General features: G+C 36.9%; 1 protein-coding gene across 1 annotated transcript in view; it reads left to right on the top strand.

Annotated features, from left to right (window-relative positions):
• Positions 1-24,462, top strand: part of LOC118831926 (CREB binding protein) — a 169,090-nt gene that overhangs the window by 1,913 nt on the left and 142,715 nt on the right. The window contains exon 2 of the mRNA XM_036739408.1: positions 23,583-24,295. Coding sequence (XP_036595303.1) covers positions 23,583-24,295 — 713 coding nt within the window. The remainder of the gene's footprint in view (positions 1-23,582; positions 24,296-24,462) is intronic.

Below are 24,462 nucleotides of genomic sequence, written 5' to 3'. Positions count from 1 at the left end.
GTAAAAACTTAAACCAGTGGGAGAAATGGTGCTTGTAATTAGCTAATAAAAAATTTTAGTTGATTGACTTGGAGTTTATTTATATGATACTAAATCTTTATTTCTTTTGTTTTTTTTCCTAAGAAATATGGAAACCATAATTTAATCATTTCTTTTCAGCAAAGCACAGCGTAGGTGACTTTGAAATTGTTTTATGAACATTGTTAAGATAGAATCTTTTCCCCTTTTCCTTTTAATTTTGGCATGTGAATGTGAAGTCTTTAAGTAGAAAACAAAGGACCTGGACTTTAGAAATTTGTGCCCTCAAACTGACTAACCTTAATGAAGACTGTTAGTAGTAGCAGATTTTTGCTTTGTAGCACATTAGTTTGTTTTAAGCTTTGATTGTATAAAGGGACATAAACTTTTAGTTATACAGCTGCCATAAAGAGTTTTCCAGATATAAACACCCAACTATTTCCAGCTATATACTGCTAATCCCAGCAAAGTTCCTTAGAAAAAGATTTTCACTTTTGTCAATTTTTCTTCCTTTTTATGCCCAACTCTAGGAGCAAATGAGGGAGATTTTATGGTTTCTGAGGATGAAAAAAGAAAATTCAGAACTCTTAATAATTGTATTTGTTGATAGGTAATGCAAATAACCAAAATTTAATTCTACAGACAAACTTCTCATCCTTGATTTAAACCTTAATCAACATCACTAATATTATTTGTATGGGGTCCTTTGTAAGGTATTATTACAAAGGAACTTAAACAGCCTTGTTGTCTAGTAGCTAATAATTTGTGACAGGTCCTAATGATATGGATAAAGATGTTAGGGATATATATTAAGCAGATAAACAGCTATTTAATACATGAAATACATCAGCAAAAGGGTGGATGTGTTTCCTGAGAAAGAGAAGTGAAGTAAGACCTAGAGAGTATGGAATTGGAGAAAACCACTTACAATTGGAGAAAGCTTCTAGTAGCAGTCCCAGGGAGAATTTGGAAATAACTTGGAGTTAGGAGTGTTTAATAAGCTGTATGTGTAGTTTTAGAGGTTGAACATTTGGATTTGGGAGAATAGTGGGAATATTGAGTAAATTGAGTCTGTAAAGAATCTGAAAACATGGGAGTGAGAGGACTGTTACCGGAAAGATCACTAAGCTTGGAGTCGAAAGACCTGAATTTGAGTCCTGGCTCTGATTCTTGTATTTACTAGTTATGTGAGAGTAGACACATCACTTCACCTCTGAGGCCTATGAGATCTTGAAGGTTGATTCCTGCTCTGACATTTTATGATTTTAGAGTAGAAGGAAACAAACTAGTCTAGAGAACTTTTACCGTGACTGAATGTAGGAGGATGATCTTGGCCCTCTCCCACTTTAATACCCCTCTAATGTCGTATCTAACATTTGAGTAGCATGCTGGCATCTGCTAGCATTTATTAAAGGCCTACTACATGCAAAGCATTGCACCAGGTTCTATAGCCACAAAGAAGCTTAAGATACTCTTTTCCCACAAACAGTTTGCTTTGTTTACAAATGTGGATTGGGGGCATACATAAAGGTAATACTAGGAGACAGTATCTGGTGAGGGCCAAATGAAAAGTGTGCTCATTTGTTAAAAAAAAAAAAAAGACAAGTATTTACAGTATGCACGTATTTTTTCATAGGTAGAAGGTGATTAAAAAAAAAGTTTAGATCCAATTGCCCTTGGTCTTATAGAGCTTACAGTCTAGGAAGGGGTAAAAGATATGCAGTATTACACAAGTGCATTAGAAAGTTGTAAAACAAAGTACTATCTTATAGGCAGTGCTATAGGAGGGTTAGTTTGGGTTGGGTAGAGAAGAGGGAGTAGAGCACTCTGGTCATCCACCTGTTATCCCTGCTGTAGCCCCATAATCAAGGAGTTGGTAATGAAGGCTTCCTGGAGGAAGTAGGACTGGAACTAAGTTTTGAAGGTAGAAGTTCTAATTAATCAGGAAGTGACAAAAGGAGGGGGAGTTGCAGGAAATACATGAAGCATCCAAATTACACGTTGAAGAACTACTTAAGGAGGCAACGTGGTACAATGTAAAGGGTGCTGGATTTGGTACCAGAAGACCTGTATTTGTATCCTGGTTCTGACATTTACTACCTGTGGGACTTGGGCAAACGATTTAATTCGTGGACCTTAGTTTCCTATCTGTAAAATGAAATAGTTGGACAAGATGGCCTTTAAGATCCTTTTCAGCTCTAAATTTATGATCTTATCATCTATTTGTTTTGTAGTGTATTTTGTCAGGCATTCAATTTTCATTCTCCATAAACTTTGGCCCACTGTTAAAGGAGTATGGAACTTATTTAGACCAACTTATAACATGGTATTGTGAAAGCTAATGTCTTTTCAGAAGTAGATACTGGGAGAAGAGGTCGAAGAAAAAAGGATTAATGTGGTAGTAGTAGACTGTTTTAAATAGTTTTTCTCCTAGTTCCCAAAGTGCCACACAGGAGTATTGGACTTTCTGCCATAGATTTGTTTTTGTAAAGTTGTGTGTAAATAGAATTTTTATATACTGTTGACAGGTGGAGGTAGGGCATTTCCAAAAAGGGAAGAACATGGTATGAAGGGAAAGACATAGAGGTTTGAGGAGAGGGGGCATATTTGACTCGATCAGAGGTTCTTAACTTTTCTTGTTCCTCTTTGGTGGTCTGGTAAAGCCTATAGACTCCTCAGAATAATACTTTTCAATGTGTAAAGTAAAACAAATAGGATTGCAAAGGAAGCCAATAGGAAATAGTTAACAAAATACATTAAAAGAAAAAAAGCAAAACTTTTTTCACTTACCCCAGATTAAGAATCCTTGGACTAGACAATGTAGGTGGATGGTAATAATATGAGAAAATTAGGGTAGAGCTGAATTTTAAGGAAGACCTTGAATGCCAGGTAATGAAGTTAGAACTCTTATGTAGGGAGCCAGGGAAGATTTTGATTTTGTAGGTAGATTGGCCATTTTATTTTTCTCTGAAGAGTTCACAGTGTTGATGGGGCAGACAGCACCAGTTTTAGAATAGATCCAAGTTTGGAAGGGGGTGCCCATGTTTCACAGGATTATGTCCATCCTCTGGATTCTGTAGCTCACACATTAATCTAGTTTAACATACAGCTTGGGAAGCACATTGGAGTGGAAGATGCTGACTTTCCAGATGACAGCCGTGGCATTCACACTATTGCCAGCAATGAACTCCTTGATGGCCTTTACCTTGGGTTAAACATAGTTGAGGCTCCTCATTGAAGATGTTCAATTGGGGAGTCACATGACCATAACTGTCCATAAAAGAAAGATTAGTGTGATAGCAATATGAAATTCAAAGGAGAGATTGATCATGGGAATACCTGTTAGGTTATTTCAGCTGTCTGGGATGGTGGTAATGAAATGAGGAATAGTAAGGTGAGGTGGCAGTGGGGATAGAAAGGAAATGGTGACAGATTTCTGAGGTGGAATCAATAGGATTTGGTAATTAAGTGAATGTTAGAAGAGAGGGAACACTTAAGAATAATCCCAGAGTTAAAAACATGGGAAACCTAAGACGGTGTGGTACTACAGAGAAAATGTAAGTTGGAGGGAGGAACAGGTAGAATGGCAAAGATAATCAGGATTTTGGGACATAATTGATTTTGAGGTACTGATGGGTCATCTAGATAGAGAGTTTCTGAAGGTAGGACAAGATGGAGGAAACAGGGATGAAAAGTTCATGGGATTTAAAAAAAAAGGGACCTGAGGGTTTTTCTGGAAAGCACTGTCAACATGAGTTAAAAGTATATAGTTCTCTTCAAGTATTTGAAGGACTGTCACATGGAAGAGGAATTAGATTTGTTTTATTTGGACCTGGGTCAGAACTAGAAACAAGCAGTAGAAATTTTGTAGAGGTAGGTTAAGGTTTAGTATAAGAGAATACCTCAAAAGGAGCACCTTTTCCTGTCACTAGAGGTCTTTAAATGGAATGGCACTTGGCAGAGGTGTTGCAAAGTGTTTCCTGGTCAGGTATGAGTTGAATCAGTGTTGACTGTTTCTCACCTCAAGATTCTGAGACACATTATCCAAGAAGACCTGTCGTAAACACGATAGTCTTTTGTAAATCTCTTTTTTCATATGTATTCAACAAACATTTGTCAAACACTTGGTCAGGTACAAAGAAAAACTGTGATCTCAAGAAACTTACATATATTGATTTTTCTTAAAGTGAAGTATACAGATGTTACTGTACTCAAATATATTTGTGACTGTAATTGATTTGAGAGTTCCCTCCAGTGATTGCTAACCATCTGTCCCTGGATCTCCTATATGACTCATTGTTCTCCCAGAAGTTTACTGTAGGTGATCTGCCCAATTTGCAACAAGATGGTATAGGTGGAGAACTGTGGTCTTCTATCTGGCAACCCTCATTCTTTGTTTTATTTTTACTAAAGGGATTTCCCATTCCCATCTTTAATGGAATTCTGTGATTATATCCTTTAATCTTGTTCTTTGAGTTATATGTTGCATCTTGCTCACTCATGCCTATCATTGTGCCTGGCCATTTCCCTCTCTGTGAAGCTTATTTTTAGCTATTTGGCATACCTGGTATTCTAGGTTGATGCCATAAGGCCACCCTAGTAAATTGTTTGTATTGAAAAGATGGGCCTTTGCTATCATAAGAAGTTTGGAGTCAGTATATGTAAACCTAAAACAATATAGTACTTGGCAGATGTTGAGATGTAACTATCACAAGTCAATGAAGTGATGACTATGGAGGACTTACCGACCTGGATTTTAGAATCTTTGTGTGTTTTTATGTTTGCTTTTCATATGTATCACAGGGATGGGGCAGGGTCATGGGCCATTTTCTTACAGCCTTGACCCAGTTGTTTGGATTATCTGATTTTCACAGTTATTCAAATATTCTCTTCATAGAGGTGTATATAATTGAGATGTGGTAGAATTTTTTTTCACAAATTACCAAATAGGCTTCTCTTAAAATTTAGAATTCGTTTTTATCTAGAATATTGTTAGTTTACCTTCTAAAAAGACGGTTTTTGATTTCATAGACTAAATAGGGGCCTGAAGCAGTCAAACTTAAATGTATAAGGTACAATGTGGTTGGAGCATACTTCTTGTACTTAAATTATTTTGATTTGTTTATATATTTCTTAAACATAATTGAAACATAATCAAAAAACTATTTTTCAAATGCAAAAATACAGCATACATGTACCATGAATTTTTGTGCAGACTTGTCAAAGGTAATGGTAATTTTTTTGTGTAATATGTTTGAAAAAATAAGTAGTTAAAATAGTTTGACCAAATTATAACCATCCTGTTAAGTTGAAATAGTTATGTTGGAAAAATTATGGAACCATATCTTCCATCAGGGCTTACTTAATTCTACACTACTACTCGCCCAGGGTTTAATTCTACCTAGTGATGCATTCTGGGAGACCTCACTGAAGTTTAAAGATGAAGAGTTTTAAAAAGTGGTTAGTCAGCTAGTACAGATTTCTTTGGGTCTCTGGCAGCATTCTGAAGTCCCCACTTGAACAGTATAACATGAGTAGTGTCGAGAATCGTACAGTTTCTGAGTTGGGAAGGAACTTAGAGATTTATTCTAGTTCCTTTATTTTACAAATAATAAACTGACACCTGAAGACGAGATTTGCCCAGGATCACCAAGCTAGTTAATAGTAGTGGAACTAATTCAATAGCTGAGTCTTTTGAGTTCCAGGCCTTAGGTCTACCATGTTCTTCCCGTTGCATCAGGATGCCAGACTACACTTTAGAAACTGTAAAAAAGCATTTTCTTTTTGAAATGTTGGCTTTCTTTTCCCTCTCTCTCTCTCCCCCTCTCTCCCTCCCTCCCTCCCTCTCTCTTTCCATATCTCTCTACCACTATAAAACCCTCATTTGTAACAAATGAATACAGTTAAGGAAATAAAATAAATGAATTGGACAGATTTGCAAATGTACACTTATTTCTGTCTGCCAAGAAGCAAGGTTCACTCTCAGTCTTCTGCAGTCACATTTAGGTACTGCATTGGTCAATTTTGAATCCTTATTGTGATTGTAGTAGAAATTGTTCTGTTAGCTCTGCGTGAATTATTCAGACGTCAGATTTCTCCAAGTTCTTTGTATTTGTCATTTTTTCCTGTCACAGTGTTCTGGAGAGTAATACCATTTGCACACACACTACCCATTTAACAGTGGGTATGGTAGTGGATCATGGAAGGTTTTATGGCGGAGATGACACCTGTTGAGCTTTGGAGAATGATAATGGTTCTGAGAGGCAAGAAGGGAGAACCACTTCCCACTCGTGGGGTAGGAAGGGACATGTACAGTAAATGGTTTGCCAAGGTTGAGGAACAACTAGTAGTTTGGTTTAGTGGGAGCCAAAATGGAGGTAATATAAAAATAAACCTGGAAAAGTGGGTAGGAGACATTGTTGAGGGTCTTGAATGCCAGAATGAGGATTTGGATTTGTCCTAGAGTCAGTTGGGGAGCCATTGAAGATTTTTGAGCTGTGAAGTGTTATAGACCTTTGCTTTAGGAAGATCATTTTGGCAGTTTTGTGGAAGATGGATTAGAGAAGACAGAGACAAAGCAGGGAGACCAATTTTAGAAGGCTTTTGGAAATAGTTGAGACAAGGGCTGTTAAATACCTGAGCTAGGGTAGTTCTTATGAGAGTACAAAGGAGGACATGGTTGAAGAGGTTATAGAGGTAGAATCTGCAAAACTTGGCCTTGAATTGACTTTGAGGAGTGACAGAGAAAGAGAAGGGAGCCCTTTAAGTCCGTGGGGTTATCAAAGGAAAGAAGAAATACGGAGTAATGGTGGATTTAGTGGGGAAAGGTATTTTTTAACATTTTTAGTTCAATTTTTCTCCAATTTGCTTTGATTAGTTCATCCTATCTTTTCAACATCTGAGTGTTTTCCTTAGTTTTTATACCCTGAAATGCTCTCCTTATACCAGCTTGCCATTTTTTCTCTCAGCATTGAAACAACTCCTGACATCTTGAGTTTTCTGGGAGAGGAAATATGACAATTTCCTTTGATAACCTAATCTAGTTTAAAGATTGTCACTTGTAAAAAATTCCTAAATCACTTATGCAGCAATTTAAATTAGCCTTTTAGTTTATCTCCAGTGGACAGAGATAATGAGTAGCTGCATATGTAATACCATATATAATTATTATTAACTCTAAATTTGAAAAAGCAAAATTATTTTTGACTCCAAGATTAAAGCAAAAGTTGCACTGCTTTCCTCTCTAACGTTATCTGATAGAGGGACTTAGATATTAGATGTGGCTGCTTTTCAGTTATGTTTGACTATATGTAGAAGAAGGAGTATTGAATTTAGGGTCAGAAGACCTTTATCATATCAGAAGACTAGGCTTTTAGTATCAGTATTATGCACTTTTTCTGGGATCGTAGGCAAGTCACCTCAGCTCTTTGGTCTGTATTTTCCTCGTTTGTAAAATGAAAGTTTTGGATTAGATAATCATTAAGGTTTCCTATAGCTCTAAATGGAAAATTCTGTGATGCCATGAGAGGTTTGAGAGGGATATTTCCCTTCAGAGGCAACTGTTTTCATATTTGGACATATCTAATTGTTAGAAAGCATTTCTTGTATCAATGCAAAATCTGCCTCTCAAGCAGTATGTTTAGTTTTGTCACCTGGGGGAGAAAAAGAAACAAATCTGATTCACATTTTTACATGACAACCCTTCAGGTACTTTCAGGTAGGGGGAAGGGAAGGGTAATGTTTCCCCCAACATAGTTCTCTTTTCTTCAGACCAGATCCCCTAGATAAGCTTCTGTAACATGATTTTTAAGCCCTTCTCTCCCATTCTCTAGGATTCTGGATGTAGTCCATATGCTCTCTGTCCTTTTTTTTTTTAATTTTTTTATTACGATTTTTTTATTTTTAGTTTACAACACTCAGTTCCGCATGATTTTGAGTTCCAGATTTTCTTCCCCTTTTCCCCCTCTCCCTCCCCAAAACAACATGGAATCCAATATATCTTCTACATATAACTTTGCATTGAACTTATTCACACAATAGTCAGGTTGTAAAGAAGAATTACAATCAGTGGAGTGAATCATGAGAAAGAAGAAACAAAACCAAAAAAAAAACACCCCAAAACAAAAGCACATGAGGAAAAAAAGGAAAAAAAAAGGAGAGCAAACAGTTTGCCTCAGTCTGCATTCAGTCTCCATAGTTCTTTCTCTGGATGTAGATAGCTCTCCCCTTCATGAGTCCTTTGGAGTTGCCTTTGAACCTTGGATTGCTGAGAAGAGCGAGGTCTATCAAGGTTAGTCATCACAGAATCCATATATCTGTGGTTGTGTATAATGTTCTCCTAGTTCTCCTCCGCTCACTCAGCATTATATCGTGTAGGTTTTTCCAGGTTGTTGTGAAGTCCGTATCTTCCCCATTTCTTATAGCACAGTAGTATTCCATTACATTTATATACCACAACTTGTTCAGCCATTCCCCAATTGATGGGCATCCCCTTGATTTCCAATTCTTTGCTACTACAAAAAGAGCACTATAAATATTTTTGTACATATGGGTCCTTTTCCCACTTGTGTGATCTCTTTGGGACACTACCCTAGAAGTGGTATTGCTGGGTCAAAGGGTATGAACATTTTTATAGCCCTTTGGGCATAGTTCCACATTGCTCTCCAGAATGGCTGGATCAGTTCACAGCTACACCGGTGATGTAACAATGTTCCAATTTTCCCACATCCTCTCCAGCATTTATTATTTTCCTGTTTTGTCATGTTAGCCAATCTGACAGGAGACATGTGGTACCTAAGAGTTGTTTTTGATTTGCATTACTCTAATCAGTTCTCTGTCCTTCTTAAATGCAGCTTCCACAGTTAGACACACTATCCAGATCTGAATGCTGTGAGACTTTAATCTCCTTTGATTGCTCAGTCAGTAAAAATTTATTAGCAATTACTATGTGCCTGGCACTATGCTAGATTCTGGGGTTAAAAGACAAAAAAGGAAACAGTGTCTGCCCTCAAGGAGCTTACATTCTTTATGGGAAGAAAGCATTATACACTCTAGGTAAATATGTGTCTAAAATAAATTCAAGATAATTTTGGTGGAGTGAGGGACAGGTAATAACAGCTGGGGAAATCCAGAAAGATCTCATATAGGGAGATGGCATTTGAGTTGAGCTTTGAAAGAAAGTGGGGGTTCTAAGAAGCTGAGATGAAGAGGCAGTGCATTCCGGACATGAGGAAAAGCCTGCAGAGAGGTAGGAGATGGATTGTTGTTTGTAAGAAATGTCAAGAGGACCAAATTAGCTACATGGAAAGAGTGTGTGAGTGAGAGTAATGCAAAAGAAGTTTGGGATTCTGTGTGGTTACTAAAGGCAATGGGGAGGCACTAAGTAAAGCTAATTGAGTAGGTGAGTGACATGTTCGGAGCTATGGTTTGGGAATAGACTATTGCGTTAATTCACCTTGCAGGGGATAAGGTGGTCTAAACTAGAGGGGTGGCCACTGTGAATGGAAGAAGAGGACAGAAGGCAAAGAGTGTGAGAGACGGGAAGATGTCTAAAAGGATAGTGGTGTAAGAAGAGCTTATTAGGATTTTCGATTGCCATGTTTGGTTTTCTTTGAAATTAATATTGAACTTTTAGTCAAAAATCTGAGGTCTTTTAATGTGCAGTGTTGTTTTAGCCATGGATCCCCTCATTCTCTGTGTTTTACCTTTTGTGATCTCTCTCGTGTTAAGAATTCTCTCCCTAGCCATAGTTGTGTAAGGCGCCTCTTTTCTTTCTATGAATTTGTTTTTTAGTGATTATACTTTTATGTTTAGATTTTATACCCATTTGTGGCTTAAAGTGGTATTTGGGCTAAACCTAATTTCTTCCAAACCACTTTCCTATATTCCTATTAGTTTTTGTCAAATAGAGAGTCCTTCACCTGAAAGTTGGTATCCTTGGATTTATTGAATGCTAGATTGCTGTAGCCAGTCCCTTCTGGATCTAGTCTGTTCCACTCTTTCTTAACCAATATCAAACTCTGATAATGCTGTGACTTATTGTTCCTGTTCATTATTTCTCTTTAAGTTTTTTACCTTTTGATCTTCTAAATGCGTTTTTGTTATCCAGTTCAATAGAATAGCCTTTTAGTTTAGTTAGATGGCAATACATATTTAAACTTAAGTAGTACCACCAATCACAAATAATGAATCTCTCTTTAGTTGTTTAGATTTATTTCTATAAAGAGTATTTTCTAGTTGTATTTACATAAATCCTGCCTTTGATTTATGTTTTGTAAATTTGGGTTTTTTTTCTTGCAGTCGAATGATCATACCCATATGTTTGTCTTGTAAGCTTTGTGAAACCCTAGTTAAGCATAGTTTTAACTTTAATTAACAAGGCTATGTGACTGTTGCATGTGTAAAAAAAATAGCAGAATACCAAATAGATTTGGTTTAAGCTTTTTAGTAACATTTAATCAAACTGAATGGTGATAAGCAACCAGCATAAAAGTTTGAAATAGTTAGGATTTTTCACAAATATGGAGTCGGGTGTAATTTTGGGGGGAGAGAGTATTCTGAATATGTGCCATTGGAAGCTCTCCTTTAAAGGAGTCTTTTGGAGTAGTCGTCTAATGTCATATAAACACAAACCACTTTATGTAGTGGTTTGCAAATTTGAAAGTTCATATTTTTTGAAAATATATTTATTGGATAGAGGAGTGTCATCTCTTTTCTCCCAATAGTTTCATCAGTATTTTATCACTTGATTAAAAGTAGCAACTTATAGTTCCTGAAATTCAGGGAGACTTTTCTAAACACTTGAATGCTGTACTAATACTTTAGCTTTGTAGCTCATAGAAGAAATGAGATTGTAAAAGTGAATATAGGAAATTAGTACAGAGTGCCTCAATTCAGTATAAGAATCCAATGAGGGGGAAGAAATTGGACTGTCATATCTTCTGTTTTGATATATTCTAATGTGAATCATTTTTACGAGTGCAGTCTATATTCAAATTCATTTCTACTTGTTCAGCTACAAATGACCAGAAAAAGTTATCCATTCAAGTCTCTGTTAAGAACACAAATATTATGAGGATATTCTTTTATTTCTGTATACATCCTAGCAGCACTTTAAGCTTTCTTGAGAGTTACTATTTGAACCACTTGGGGAGAAAGTAAGACAGTATCATGTGAGGTAAATAGTTAAACGAAAGGTAAGCCAGATTCCTTTATGTAAAGTATGTTATGTAATTAATATAAGACCTAATTTGTTGCACTTGAATAAGTTATATATATGTGTATATACACAAATTTCAGTTTATGTAATAGTCCTGTGAATTCATTTTTGTATTCAAGCTGTTCTTCTCTTGGCCATAAATTCTAACACTAGTTTCCTTCTCTTTCCTTAACCCTTTCTTCAAAGTCTCGATTACTTAATGATTCATCAGTGAACTTACAATTCCTGTTTAAAAGTCTCTGTATGACTTCTATCATAATATAGATGGCTAAATTTGGATCTTCATATATCAGCGTTTCTTAAAACCCAGCACATTTATTTCTTTCCTTGTTAAAAGACAGATGTATGCATCTGGTTGGCACAGTGGACAGAGCACTGGGATCTGGAGTCAGGAAGACCAAGATTCAAATTCTGCCCCAGACACTTAATAGTGACTATGGGCAAATAATTTAATCTCTTCCTCAGTTTCTTCTTTTGTAAAATGGGAATAATAGTAGCACTTACCTTCCAAGGTTGTTGTAAGGATTAGATGAGATGGTATTTATAAAGTGCTTTGCAAACCTTATAGTATTGTATAAGTGGTAGCTATTATCAGCCAATGGATATTGGCATCAAAAGATTTGAATAATGATGACTAATAATTACCAAAAAATTATTTATGTGGTCATATGAAGTTAATTTATATAAATTTCCCATCCAGAAAACTTTTAAAAGCCTTTTATTACATACCAAATTCACATAAATGTTTGTTGAGTTGAAAATCCTTTATATGAGCTTCTAGGCCCTCCACCATTATAGAAACTTAATTTCATGTAATCATCTACTTCAAACAACACTACCTGCTCTTACTCATGCTTAATTTGCTTGTTCCCATTTCTGTAGTTTTGCCCATGACATGCCTCATTTTCTTTCTCCTTGATAATCTATGCCTTTTCTCTCAAAAACAGTTGTCACCTTTCATGAGCTTCCTTTACTACCCCTTCTATGATGATTGTACCTTTCCATAGCATTTCTATATTATGCTGATTTAAATTTGTTTCTGTATTTCTTTTCTGTGTTTTAAAATACATCCCTGTCCTTTTTTCTTCATTTGCATCTATTTCCCTTATTCCCATTAATATCATAGGTCCCAAAATTGTTGATGGACAGATAGTGCTGTCAGTGTAACAGATATTGTGTAGTGAATTTGATGAAGTCCTTCCCCTTACTTGGTCTAAGTGTATTGTATAGCTTAAGACAAAAGGGTGAATGAAAGCCTTAGTTAAAAGTTCTGTTATCTCTGACAAACAGAAGTATAAAGTTGAACCAATCTCTGAATGATGGTTGTGGATATAATGTAATGTCTTATAGATAGAGGAAAACTTCATTAATTTGCAGTAATTGGGATCAGCCCAATCTAAATTGGTGAAAAAGCGTAAATCATAGAATTTTAAAAAAAAGTTTTATTTTTCTAATACTGATCCATTCAAATCAATATATTGGATAAATGCTCTTTGATATGGTTAAAATGAATGGAGATTTATTAGTAAAGTGTCATAAAGTCATCAAGTATTAGAGGGAGATTCTCTCTAGTGCAAGCCTTTAATAAATAAACAGGCTTGCAGAGAGGTGCCTAGGCTCATAGAGCTGAATAAGTTATTAGTGACAGAGTTGAGAATAGAGCCGAGGTCTCCTGATCGACTCCTGGAAGCAGATCATTTATGATTTTATAGAGTTTCTTGGGCCCTTGAGAGGTTAAGTTGTTTTACAAAGTGCGTTTCTTAAGATGACTCTGTGAGTAAGTGTAACATGGTTATTTCCATCTGACAGAGCAGGAGACAGTAATTGTCATCATAAACTTCCATGTAGAACTTGAAGCACTTTGCTCATGTACATTTTAATGTACATTCTAATGTATATTTTCTCGTTTGAGCCCTGTAGCAGTGCTGTGAGGTAGGTACTCTTAATATCACACTCGTTTTACAGATGAGCAGACTGAGGGATTTCACTTGAGACTTAACTGAGTTTTAAGTGACTTGCCCACAGATTGTAAGTGTTAGAGGCGAGATTTGAATTCAGGTTTATTTTGACAGAAGGTCTAGGAACACATGCTCTCCACTATGCTGTACTGCACAGAGGTGAAGTGATTTTTTCTTAGTAGAATCTTTTAGAGAGGGATTGTTTCATTCCTTGTACTTGTATCCTTAGTCCCTACACAATGCCAGGCACAAAGTAGTTGATTAATAAATGTCGATTGATTACCTGTAGGCACAAATCTAGTAAGTGTCAGAGCCGGGAACTGAACTTAGTTTCTTTGACACAAAGTCCAGTACTCTTACATTCTTTTTTTTTCCCCTGAAATATCAAAATGTTAAGCTTAAAAAATTAAACACCAAAAAGGAGCATCTTTACACACATGGCAGAAGAATCCCTGTTTCAGACTTTCTGCTTTTTAAAAAAATAGTAGATAATTAATTCTAAATTCTATGTTACTTTAAAAAATTGTACTTGTCTGTGTTTTCTCTTCAACTTCCTTCTATGATACGTGTTACAGTGGCCCTTTTTCCCCATTGCTGAGGCCACATCTTACTTTCCCCAGTCAAAAACGAGGGGAAAAAAGAGAAAACCCTTGTTAACAAATAAGTGTAGTTAAGGACAATGAATCCGCACAGTGTAGAAGTGACTACATCCAGAAATGAATGTCTTTGCACCTTGTTTCCATCACCTCTTTGTCAGGGGGTAGGTAACATGAGTAATCTGGAGAAATAGTTAGTCAGTGCTTTGATCAGAGTTTTCATAGTTGTTTTTCTCTACAGGGTTTTTGTCCTTGTATGAATTGTTCTAGTTCTGCTCACTTCACTTTGCCTGCTAGGATTTTCTGAAATCATCTCTTTCAGCATCGCAAGCAAGATAATATTCTGCAGCATTCGTATATAACAATTTGTTGAGCCATCCTTCATTTGTCCAAGAAGCCACCTCAGACGTTTCCTCTCCCTTTTAATGCCAGCTTCAGGATCAGAAAGTTCATTTTGCTCATGACTGTTCCCTCCTCCTCATTGTCCTCTTTGTCAGCCCTCCACTTATCTCCCCCCACCTGTTGAGATCATGTCTGTACGTTCAGTTTTCCTTTGTCCATTTCGGATAAGGCTGAAGTTCATCCAGTGCCGATTTCTCTCACCTCTCACCCCAGTTATGATAGATGTCAAGTTCCTCAGTGCCTTCTTTCTCTTTTCTACTCTGTTGTGTTCCTCTTCTTACCCTTTCTTTTCTTTTTTAAAACTTAGAACAGAGCCAATCCAGCTCTAGAATCTGTTTTTCTTAATAGCTCCCTCGGTGCCCTTTGAAGACTTAGGTTCTGAAGGAACCTTTATTTTTTCTCCTCTCCCTTGCCTCCTCCCCTCCCCCATTAGAATGTTATTACTCCATTATCATATAGCCCTTCCAATTGCTTCAGTAAATTAAATTTAGCTCTCCAGGTTTCTCTGGACTTGGCATTTGTGTTTCAGCGCTCCTACTCAGCTCTGCTTGAGAGTCCTCTGTTCCATTAAAGATCTGTTATTTTATAGTATAACTCCATCCTTTGCCTTTTGAAATATTGTATTTTAAAGTCTCCTCTGTTGTTTTGTCTTTAAGGAAACTAGATGATAAAGAGCTGGACCTACAGGAAGACCCGAGTTCAAATCCTGCCTCAGATAGTAGCTGTGTAGCTCTGAACAGATCATTAACCTGTTTGCTGCTTCAGTTTCCTTAGTTGTAAAATGAAGGTCATAGCACTTGCCTTTCAGGGTTTTTGTGGTGGTCCAGTGAGATCCCATATAAATGCCATTTTTATTATGCTTATGATTATTTTAGTAGAAGTTGCCAAGTCTTGTGTGATCCTGATTGTAGTTGCTTGAGACTGCTTTTTCTAGATGCTTACAGTACTTTTTCTTTCATATAGGAGCTCTGTATTTTGGCCATGGCATTCCTAGGAATTTTCCCTTTAGGGTACTTTTCAGGAGATCGTTGGTGGAGTTTCTTCTGCCTTCACCTTGCCCCCTGGTTCTACTAGATTCCTGAATTTTACATTTATGATTTCTTGAGAAAGAAAGTATCTGGGATTTTTAAAAAATCATAGCTTTGGGGGAGTGTAGCGATTCTTAAATTTATCTCTCAACTCACTTTCCAAGTTTGTTGTTTCTGATATCATATATCTCATTTTGTATTTTGTCAGTTTTTTTATTTTGTTCCAGTATTTCTTCCATGTCAGAGAGTCATTGATTTCTGTTCAATCCATTTTAATTTTCCAGGGAGTCCATTTCTTGGGTAAGGTTTACCCCTTTCTCTTCTAAGCAGCTTATTTTTCTTCTGATTCTTTCTTCAAGGGATTTAATTTCATATTTCATCTAGGTACATATAGTTCTTGTGGAAAGCCCATTTTCCCCTTGAGTTTCTACTTACATTTGTAATGGAGTTAGATTGGGAGTATTTTTTGATATTAGTTGGTGTTTTATTTGATTCACTAATTTCTCTAGTTTTAGTGCCTGAACTGGGGCTTTGTGCTAGGGCCAGTCTCTACCCTCTGGTGTGCTTTTTTCTGCATGTGAGTGTGAGTGAGTGTATGTGAGTGACACCTCTTTGATCTCTCCTTGTACCCGTTGTATTCTTTCACTTTTAGGGGTTAGGCCCCCACGTTACAGCTTTGGGCTTTCAAGGTGCCGGATCTCCTGGGACCTCTCTGGGACCTTTTTGGTCACTCTGAGAACTAGAAACCCCTGGGCTTAGACTGGTTGTTCTGGTCTGAGTATTCAACCTTCCCCCTTACTCCTTTCTCACTACCCTAGGACTTTTTCAGAGGGTCTTCTGCTTTTGCTGCCTCAGGACACAAAGCCTTGCAGACTACAGGTTTTTATCTCCAGGTGCTCTCTTTTTAAAGTACTTGAGGATTCTTGAAATGTTAGTTCACAAATTTGTTCCTTAAAACACATTTTATGGATGCTTTTTGTTTTTATATCGTTAAGTTACCTCTCTATCCCTTGTAACCAAAAAAAGTAAAAGCAATCAATGCAGTGATTTCATCTGACAGTTTTATGCAGCATTTCTGACAGGATGATTTTTTTCCCCTCCCCTAGAGGGAGGTGTGTTTAATTTCTTTTTTTGGATTGGCTTTTTAGTTACCCAGTTTGACTTCCCTTTAATGATCTTTTCATTTAGGTTATAGTCATTGTTCAGATATATTTTTAACACTTTTTCTTGTTATATCAATTAGAGAAAAGATACATTTTGGCCTTCTGTAGTTCAAGGTTTTGTAATTTCGTTATTGCGGTTATTTCCTCTACCAGCACAAGATTACAGCCCCTCTTAGTATAGATGGCTTCTAAAAGTTGCTTTAGTAGAAAAATTTATTATACAGTGGCTTTCCATCATAGCTAGGCTGGGCCTTAGGCAATATGCCAGAAGTTGTAATCTGTTACCATAACCTTCAAACTAGGGTTACTTCTAGTTATTGGAGGTGGGACATTAGTGGAGTTTTTAATTGTTAAAAAGAAAATTATGAGAATTTTGTTTAATGAGGTTTTTACTCTTATTTTGTTTAGTCAGTCAATCAGTAAGCATTTATTGATCACCTATTTTGTGCCAGGCTCAATAAAAATGAAAATTTTCTATTCCTTAAAGGAGCGAAAACGTGCTAAGTTGATCTATGTAAAATGCAGGTCTGACTCTATGTTTCCACCCTATTTAAATAAATTTGAGTTGCTATTACCTCTAGGATTAAATATAAAATCCTTGATTTGGCTTTTAATGTCCTATGTAACCTGGCTCCTTCCTACCTTTCTAGCCTTCTCATTCTTCTCCATGTACTGTGTAAGTCCAGTGACCCTGGCCTCTTTTCTATTCCTTGCATTCCATTTCCAGACTTAGGGTTTATACTGTTTGTTCTCCCAAGTCTAGAATGCAAGTATCAGTTTATGTCTCCCTTCTGCAAGAAGGCCTTCTTAGTCTTCCTTAATCTTTCCCTCTGAGATTATCTCCAATTTATTCCGCATATAACTTGTTTGTACACAGTTATTTTCGTGTTGTCTCCCTGGTTAGGCTAAGAACTCCTTGAGAGTAGGGACTGGTTTTTTTGCCTTTTTGTTCTCTGTGCTTGGCACATAGTAGGCACTTAATAAATGCTTGTTGACTGACTGACATGTTATATATAGGTATATGCAAAATAGATACCACATAGTTTTCAGGAGTAGGCATAGAGAAGATGTTGCTTAGGCTTTAGGCTTTAAGGAAATTCCTCACTATCCCTCTTCTGAGAGGTGGAGATTGATGGAGTTCATTTCAAACATGAGAGATAGGCTGTGATAAGGTATAGAGATGAGGGATAGAGTGCCACCTATTAAGAGCAGCAGCAAGACCGATTTGACTGGATTTCAGTGTCCATGGACGGGAAGTAATATGCAGTAAGATTGGAAAAGTAGGTTGAGGCCAGATTGTGAAGGACTTTATTTTTTAAAAAATAGATTTATATTGATAATCATTGTTTTTCCCTCATATCCTTTCTCTTCCCCCTCTTTGAGAGCCATCCCTTAAAAATAAAGAATATTTTTTTAAGTTAGAAGAGGAAAAAGTAAGCAAAATCAGTTTTAAAAAAAACTGACCACACTATGAACCACTACTTCTGCACAGGGGAGATGGCTTTTGAAGGATTTTAAATGCCAAGTCAGAGGAGTTTGTATTTGTTCCTGGAGGTAAAAGGGAACCACTGGAGCTTTTTGAACAAAGGAGTGCTGTCGTTACAATGCATAGGCTCTATCTAGTTCATTTACAAATAACCCATTGACAATGTAAACTTTTATTGATGTAACCACTTTAATGTTAACTGTTGCAAGGAACAATTTTGGACTTAGCTGAGGCATGTCTTACCATTTAGGCACACTGTTGAAAAGGAAGTTTTGCTAACTGAAGTAAACACTGTATACTTAATCTTCAACTTTTTAGCTACATTTTACTAAGGAATCAGAATTTCTTTTAGCTTTCTCAGGACAGATAAAGATACTTTTCAGAATTACTTAAGAGAAATACTTAGTAGTCAGGTGCAGTGGAAGTAACATTTTGCTGCTTTGATCAGAACTGTGAACCAAAGAAAAAGGAAAATAGGGAATGGCAAGAACGAATAGTGAGAACACTTCAGTAAAGAATCACACCGGAGGAGAAGAAACATCAGAGAATCTGTGATGAAAATGCAGGTGCGTCCCGCCTAATGTTAACTGACTGTATCAAACAGCGTGTTAGCCACAACTGTGTTTGCAGAAGGCAGCGAGTTTAATAGTAAAAATAATAGTAGTAGTAATGAGTGCTGGCGTTGATGTAGGGCTCTTTGCATCGTTCGCATTTGAACCTGACAGCAACCTTGTAGGTTAGGTACTGTAGATACAGATATTTTCTCCATTTTGCTGATAGAAATGATTGTTATAGCAAAGTTCTGTGATACGTGGTTGATAACGTGCGGTACTCTGAAATGACCTTGGTTTGGCCACATTGTTTTAGGTTTATTAAAAATTCATGTATCTATAATGTTTGTTTTGATCTCTATCTGTGAAACTCCATCTGTTGGAGAAACTTCCTCTGTCAATGAAGATTTCTACTATTCTGCAATTTATGATATCAGGGAGTTGCCTGGGGTCCTGAGATGTTAAATTACTTGCCTAGGATCATAGCCTTGTCACAAATGGAACTTGAACCCATGTCATTCTAGATCTCTGATCCACTACCCAGGGCTTCCCTCTATAATTTGTAAAGCACTCCTTCCACAACAGACAGCATTGTGAGTTACATAGTGTGAGAATGTCAGTATAATCACCCCCATTTTGTAGAAGAAGATCCTGAAGAACAGAGGAAGGAAGCTACTTGTCCAAGGCCACACAGCTAGTATGTGTCAGAGTGTAGATTCAAATCCAGGTCTCCTCTACTCTCCAGTCTTGATTATCATAAAATACCTCTCCCTACCTCCACTCACTACTCCTGCTTACCACTTACCCCTTTTTAATAACAAAAAAAGTTTTATTAATGCTTTTTTTCTCCCTCATCATAATCATTTCTGGAAATAACTCCCATCCCTCCAAATTGAACACTCTCAAAAAAGAAAAGCACTTGATAAAGTTTTGTATAACAGTAACATGTATAACAGTATATATAATATTCTACCCTAGTAGTCCCTTACCACTATGCAGAGAAGAGGGAATTTGTTTCACTGTTTGTTTTCGTTGACCATTAGCTGGTTAGTCACCCAGGCTTCACCTAGGTTTCACTCATTTCAGTTCATTGCTTCCTCTTCAAGTCAGGTACTTCCTTAACATCTCTGGCATAGGCCCCCTTCTGTCCTCTGATACTGCCACTACTCTGGGACAGGCTCTTATTATCTTCATGCCTGGGCTTCTGTAATACTTTTATGATTGGACTTCTTCTCTCAATTCTTTGCCTACTCTGTCCTTTTCTCAGCAGTCAGATTTATCTTCCTAAAGTGCAAGGTGGTAACTATGTTATCACTCTATTTGATAAACTTCAGTGGCTTCCGAATCAAATACGAAATCCTTGTTTCAGCTTTTAAAGCTCTTCATAACCTGGCCACTTTCTTCCTTTCCAGCCTCTTACACCTTACTCCATTTCATCTCTCAACTACTGGGCTTTTTCATTAGCTAGCTTGCATGCCTGAAACTCTCCCTCCTCATTTCCCTTGTCTCCTGGCTTCTAGTTAGTCTCAATTAAAAGCCCACCTTCTGCAAGAAGTCTTTTCCAGTCCTCTTTATTCTTAGTGCCTTCCCTTTGAGATCATCTTCAATTTATCCTGTATACAGCATGTTTGTACATAGCTGATTGCGTGTTGTCTTCCCTATCAGACCATGAGCTTCTTGAGAGTAAGGACTATTTTTGCTTTACTTTGTATTCTTGTTGTATTCTTGTATGCTTAGCATAGTGCATGGCACATAGTAAGTGTTTAATAAATACTTGTTGATTTGTTAGTTTTTAAATTGCCCCAAGTTTGGTTTAGAATTAGAGTATAATAAGCTACTTGAGGATAGGCACTATTTTTTTCTCTTTATATCTCTAAGACCTACCACTAAATAAGGGCAGCTGGCAACTACAGTAGGTCTTATTTTATGGCTGATTGTTATATCAGTCTTTAATGAAGAAGGCTGGTGTAAATAATACAAAGGAAAACAAAATTGAAAGATTTCAGAGCTCTCACTAATGCAGTTACTTTTTTTCTTTGGAGCACTGATGGTGAAGCATACCTACCTCTTCTTGGTAGAGAAGCTTGACTATGTTTATGTGTTGCAAGGGGAAGATTCTATGCCTAGGGGGGATTGTTGGGAGGTAACATTGATACAAAAAAAATTATCGATAAAACAGTAAAGGAGGGAGGGAAAGTCCAACACACACACACACACACACACACACATATAAAGAACATGATTCAAGGTGAGTAGAGGTTAGTTGTTATTAATTGTGAAGGGAAAACATTTGACTTGTAACTCTCTTTCAATCATCTATTTTTTGTCCCCCTGTAGTTTTTACATTGGTTCCTTGGATGCTTTTGAGTATCATGCAAATCACCGCAAAGTTAGGAAAACTTTGTATTTCTATAGCAACATCTTCTACCTTTCAGTTCCTGTGTTAAGAGAAAAAAGTAGTAATTAGCCTCCGAGAAGAATAGTTCACACCTCTGACTAGAGAAGCAGCTCGACTAATACTAGTGGCTTTCTAAATTATCTGGTAGTCACAGGCAGTATTTCCTATTGAGTCCAAGCAAGTCAAGTCAGTATTACTGCTTTGCTCCTGAAATTGTTCTTAGAACTTTGAGAATTGTTTTGACTAGTAGACAATATGATAACCAGGAAACTAACTAATTACACAGTTTGTGTTTATTTGTATGCTTTTGCCAAAAGAACTAATTCTGCCAAATGCTCACGCATGAAGAAAACAGAATTCTCTCTTTAACCAAAGACTGCCCAAATCTGAACTTTCGGACCGCCTTAAGGGAGTATTTACTTCTCACAGAATGAAAAATCTCTTCTGGGAAATGAGTTTTAGAGCTGTTTTTTTCAAGCTCATTCACTTGGATTAGACACATTTGCAGAATGTGTCTGCTTAATGTGCAACCTGTGCTTGCTTGGAGAGTGGTTAATGCCTGGCACGTAGTAGGTGCTTAATAAATCCTTCCTCTACTTCCGTCATTTGAAATTGTCTTTGTAGAGTGATTAAAATTGGGTTTTTCTAGCTGTAAATAATGGATTTATTGATTTGTTAGAATTTACTTTGAATGTAGTCATAGCTTTAAAAATAGCTTTTACCTTTAGTATTATGGAGGTAAACCTCCCTTTGATATTAGGTCTCCCGGTATCTGTGGGCTGTTGATTTGTCCCCCAGGCTAAAAATGAGGTCTCATTTTATGTCTGTTCATGAAAGACTTTTTTCCTTGTGCATAATAGGAATTTCAGTGGTCAAGCTGTGATTCCTGGTCCTAGTGCTCATTTTCCTCTCCTTACCTCTCTGCAAGTCCTTGAAGACTGAGTACTTTCCCACCTTTATGTATAAAGTTGGGAAGGACATGCTGTCTGTCATTTTTTACTTTCCTTCTAACTACCTCGTCAGAACTCCAACTTTGCTGCTGTCAAGGTCAAAAGATGGAGAAATTTCCTGTTCAATGTGGAGATATGGCTCACTTGCTGAGAGGGCCAAATGATGTCTTCATATGAAATTTCAGAAAATATTTAAATCCAAGCTTTACCAGAAAAAACAAAAGCTCCATGATGGTTTTTAAAAGGTCACTGTTGACTCTAAATTTCAACTTGTTTTTAATGAGGTTTTGTAGGAATGAAAAAAAAATTTAGAACCTTTGTTCTAGATATTAAAGCTGGCTGTTAGGCACTTGGATATAGCAACATCAAATTGAATATTACCCTGGGATTTCAAGGGCTAACTTTCAGTCCTGAATCTTGAATCCTGGAAACTTTCTGCTTTCTATGATTTCAAGCCATACTTTCTCATTGAATGCATTGGACTAACTAATGTTTGGAAAAAATTGTCATTATCATGTTGTATCCTTACCTCACTATTTCTGGTAAAGAGTAGAGGTGAAAAAAATATGTTGGGTGTGTTTTTTAGATCCGAATGGACTTTGGAATAATAGCATTAGTATCTCTAAGATAAAACATGAATTAAAAAGTAAAAACAGTTATGGCATTGTTTGAGAAATATGCTTTGGGAATATATATTTACCTTTGCTTCTGTTAATCACAGATTTCTAGGAAGAAATGACTCTTCAGACATTTCTCCCTTAGCAAGAAAAAGTTTAGGTATCAGTAACTACTGGGGAGTATCTGCAAATTCTTAAAGAAGAATAAAACAAAAATTTCAAATATTTGAAAGTTTTGTTTCCTTGTCATTACTGTTTTTGGCCTGTGCTTTCCAGGTAAGAGGAGGTATAAAGCTAAGTAGAAATTTTGGCCTTAGGAAATGATGGGGGTAGGGAGCAATCTTTGGAGTAATATAGTAATAAGTTAGGGAGCTAGGATGCTGAAAAAAACCTTTATTATTCATTGATGGGGTTCCCAGTGTATTATTGCTATGTAGTATTTTGGGCAAGAAAGCATTTTAAATATTAGCATTTTTAGTAATAACATTTAATGTTGCCATATACAGGTCTAAACACTTGGAATGCGTAATCTTTTTTTTATTATAGTTATTTTAAAATATGGTAGCTATCTTCATATCTAAAAAGATTTAGGACAAGGCTTAGTAACTTCTTGGTTTTGGTGACTTGTGTGTGTGATCTGTTGTATGTATGTATGTATACATGTAACAAAACTCAAATAGTTGAGATTATGTCAAGATAGTGGGAAAATTCCCTTTGAATCTTTTAATCAGTCTGTCTGATCCCTGTGAAAGGAGAATTAGGATCACCTGTGGGTGGGTGACACGGGATAGGATCAGGGCGGTTTCAGGACAAACCTCCTTGTTATAACTAAGATTATTGATGTAACAAATGAAATGACTCTTTGGTACTTTCTAATGTTTGTTTTGGGGATTATCAGTTTCCTGAGTAGGTAAATTTTGCTTGGAGGGAGGGTACCATCTCTGAAGTGTCTAAAAACAGTTGAAGAAACATAATATGTTTAAATACGACTAAGCAATATAAATATCTTTAAGTGTATTTTTTTTAATGGTGGTGTGTGTGCCTGGAAAGTATAAAACACTATTCAAAACTTTTTAGAAATATTCCATCAGTCCAACATGCAAACTATAGTAAAAGATTCCATGGTAAAAACATATAATGATTATATGAAATTTTTTGTTGCTTAGTGTTTGATATGTATTTCTGTTTAATTTCTAGATTTTGGGTCACTGTTTGACTTAGAAAATGATCTTCCTGATGAGCTGATCCCCAATGGTGGAGAATTAAGCCTTTTAAACAGTGGGAACCTTGTTCCAGATGCAGCTTCCAAACACAAACAACTCTCAGAGCTTCTGAGAGGAGGCAGTGGCTCTAGTCTAAACCCAGGAATAGGAAATGTGAACTCCAGTAGCCCTGTCCAGCAAGGAATTGGTAGCCAGGCCCAAGGGCAGCCGAACAGTGCTAATATTGCTAATCTAGGTGCCATGGGCAAGAGCCCTCTGAATCAGGGAGACTCTTCAGCATCAAGCCTGCCAAAGCAGGCCACTAACACCTCTGGACCTACACCCCCTGCTTCACAAGCACTGAACTCTCAAGCACAAAAACAAGTAGGGCTGGTGACTAGCAGCCCTGCTACATCACAGACTGGACCCGGGATCTGCATGAATGCTAATTTTAATCAGACACACCAAGGCCTTCTCAATAGTAACTCTGGCCATAGTTTAATGAATCAGCCCCAGCAAGGCCAGGGGCAGGTAATGAATGGATCTCTCGGTGCAGCTGGAAGAGGAAGAGGAGCTGGGCTGCAGTATTCTGCTCCTGCCATGCCAGGGAATGCAGGCAGTGTGCTGGCAGAGACGCTGACCCAGGTTTCACCACAAATGGCCAGTCATGCAGGATTGAACACGGCACAGGCAGGGGCCATGACAAAGGTAAGCGTATGCCGTTACATATTTTTTAATTCTTTCTACTTGATGGCATGGTTTATTCACAAGTAGCCCTTCAGCATGGAGCACTGCCTAATCTTTTAATTAGTTGGTTTCTTAAAAAAAAATTTTTTTCCCTGAAATTTTTTTGGAGACTGTTTCATAGGAATAGT

The sequence above is a fragment of the Trichosurus vulpecula genome, chromosome 9 (assembly GCF_011100635.1).
Source record: "Trichosurus vulpecula isolate mTriVul1 chromosome 9, mTriVul1.pri, whole genome shotgun sequence".
NCBI lineage: Eukaryota > Metazoa > Chordata > Mammalia > Diprotodontia > Phalangeridae > Trichosurus > Trichosurus vulpecula.
The sequence above is the reverse complement of the archived record's forward strand: the minus strand, read 5'-3'. Positions and strand labels throughout refer to the sequence as shown.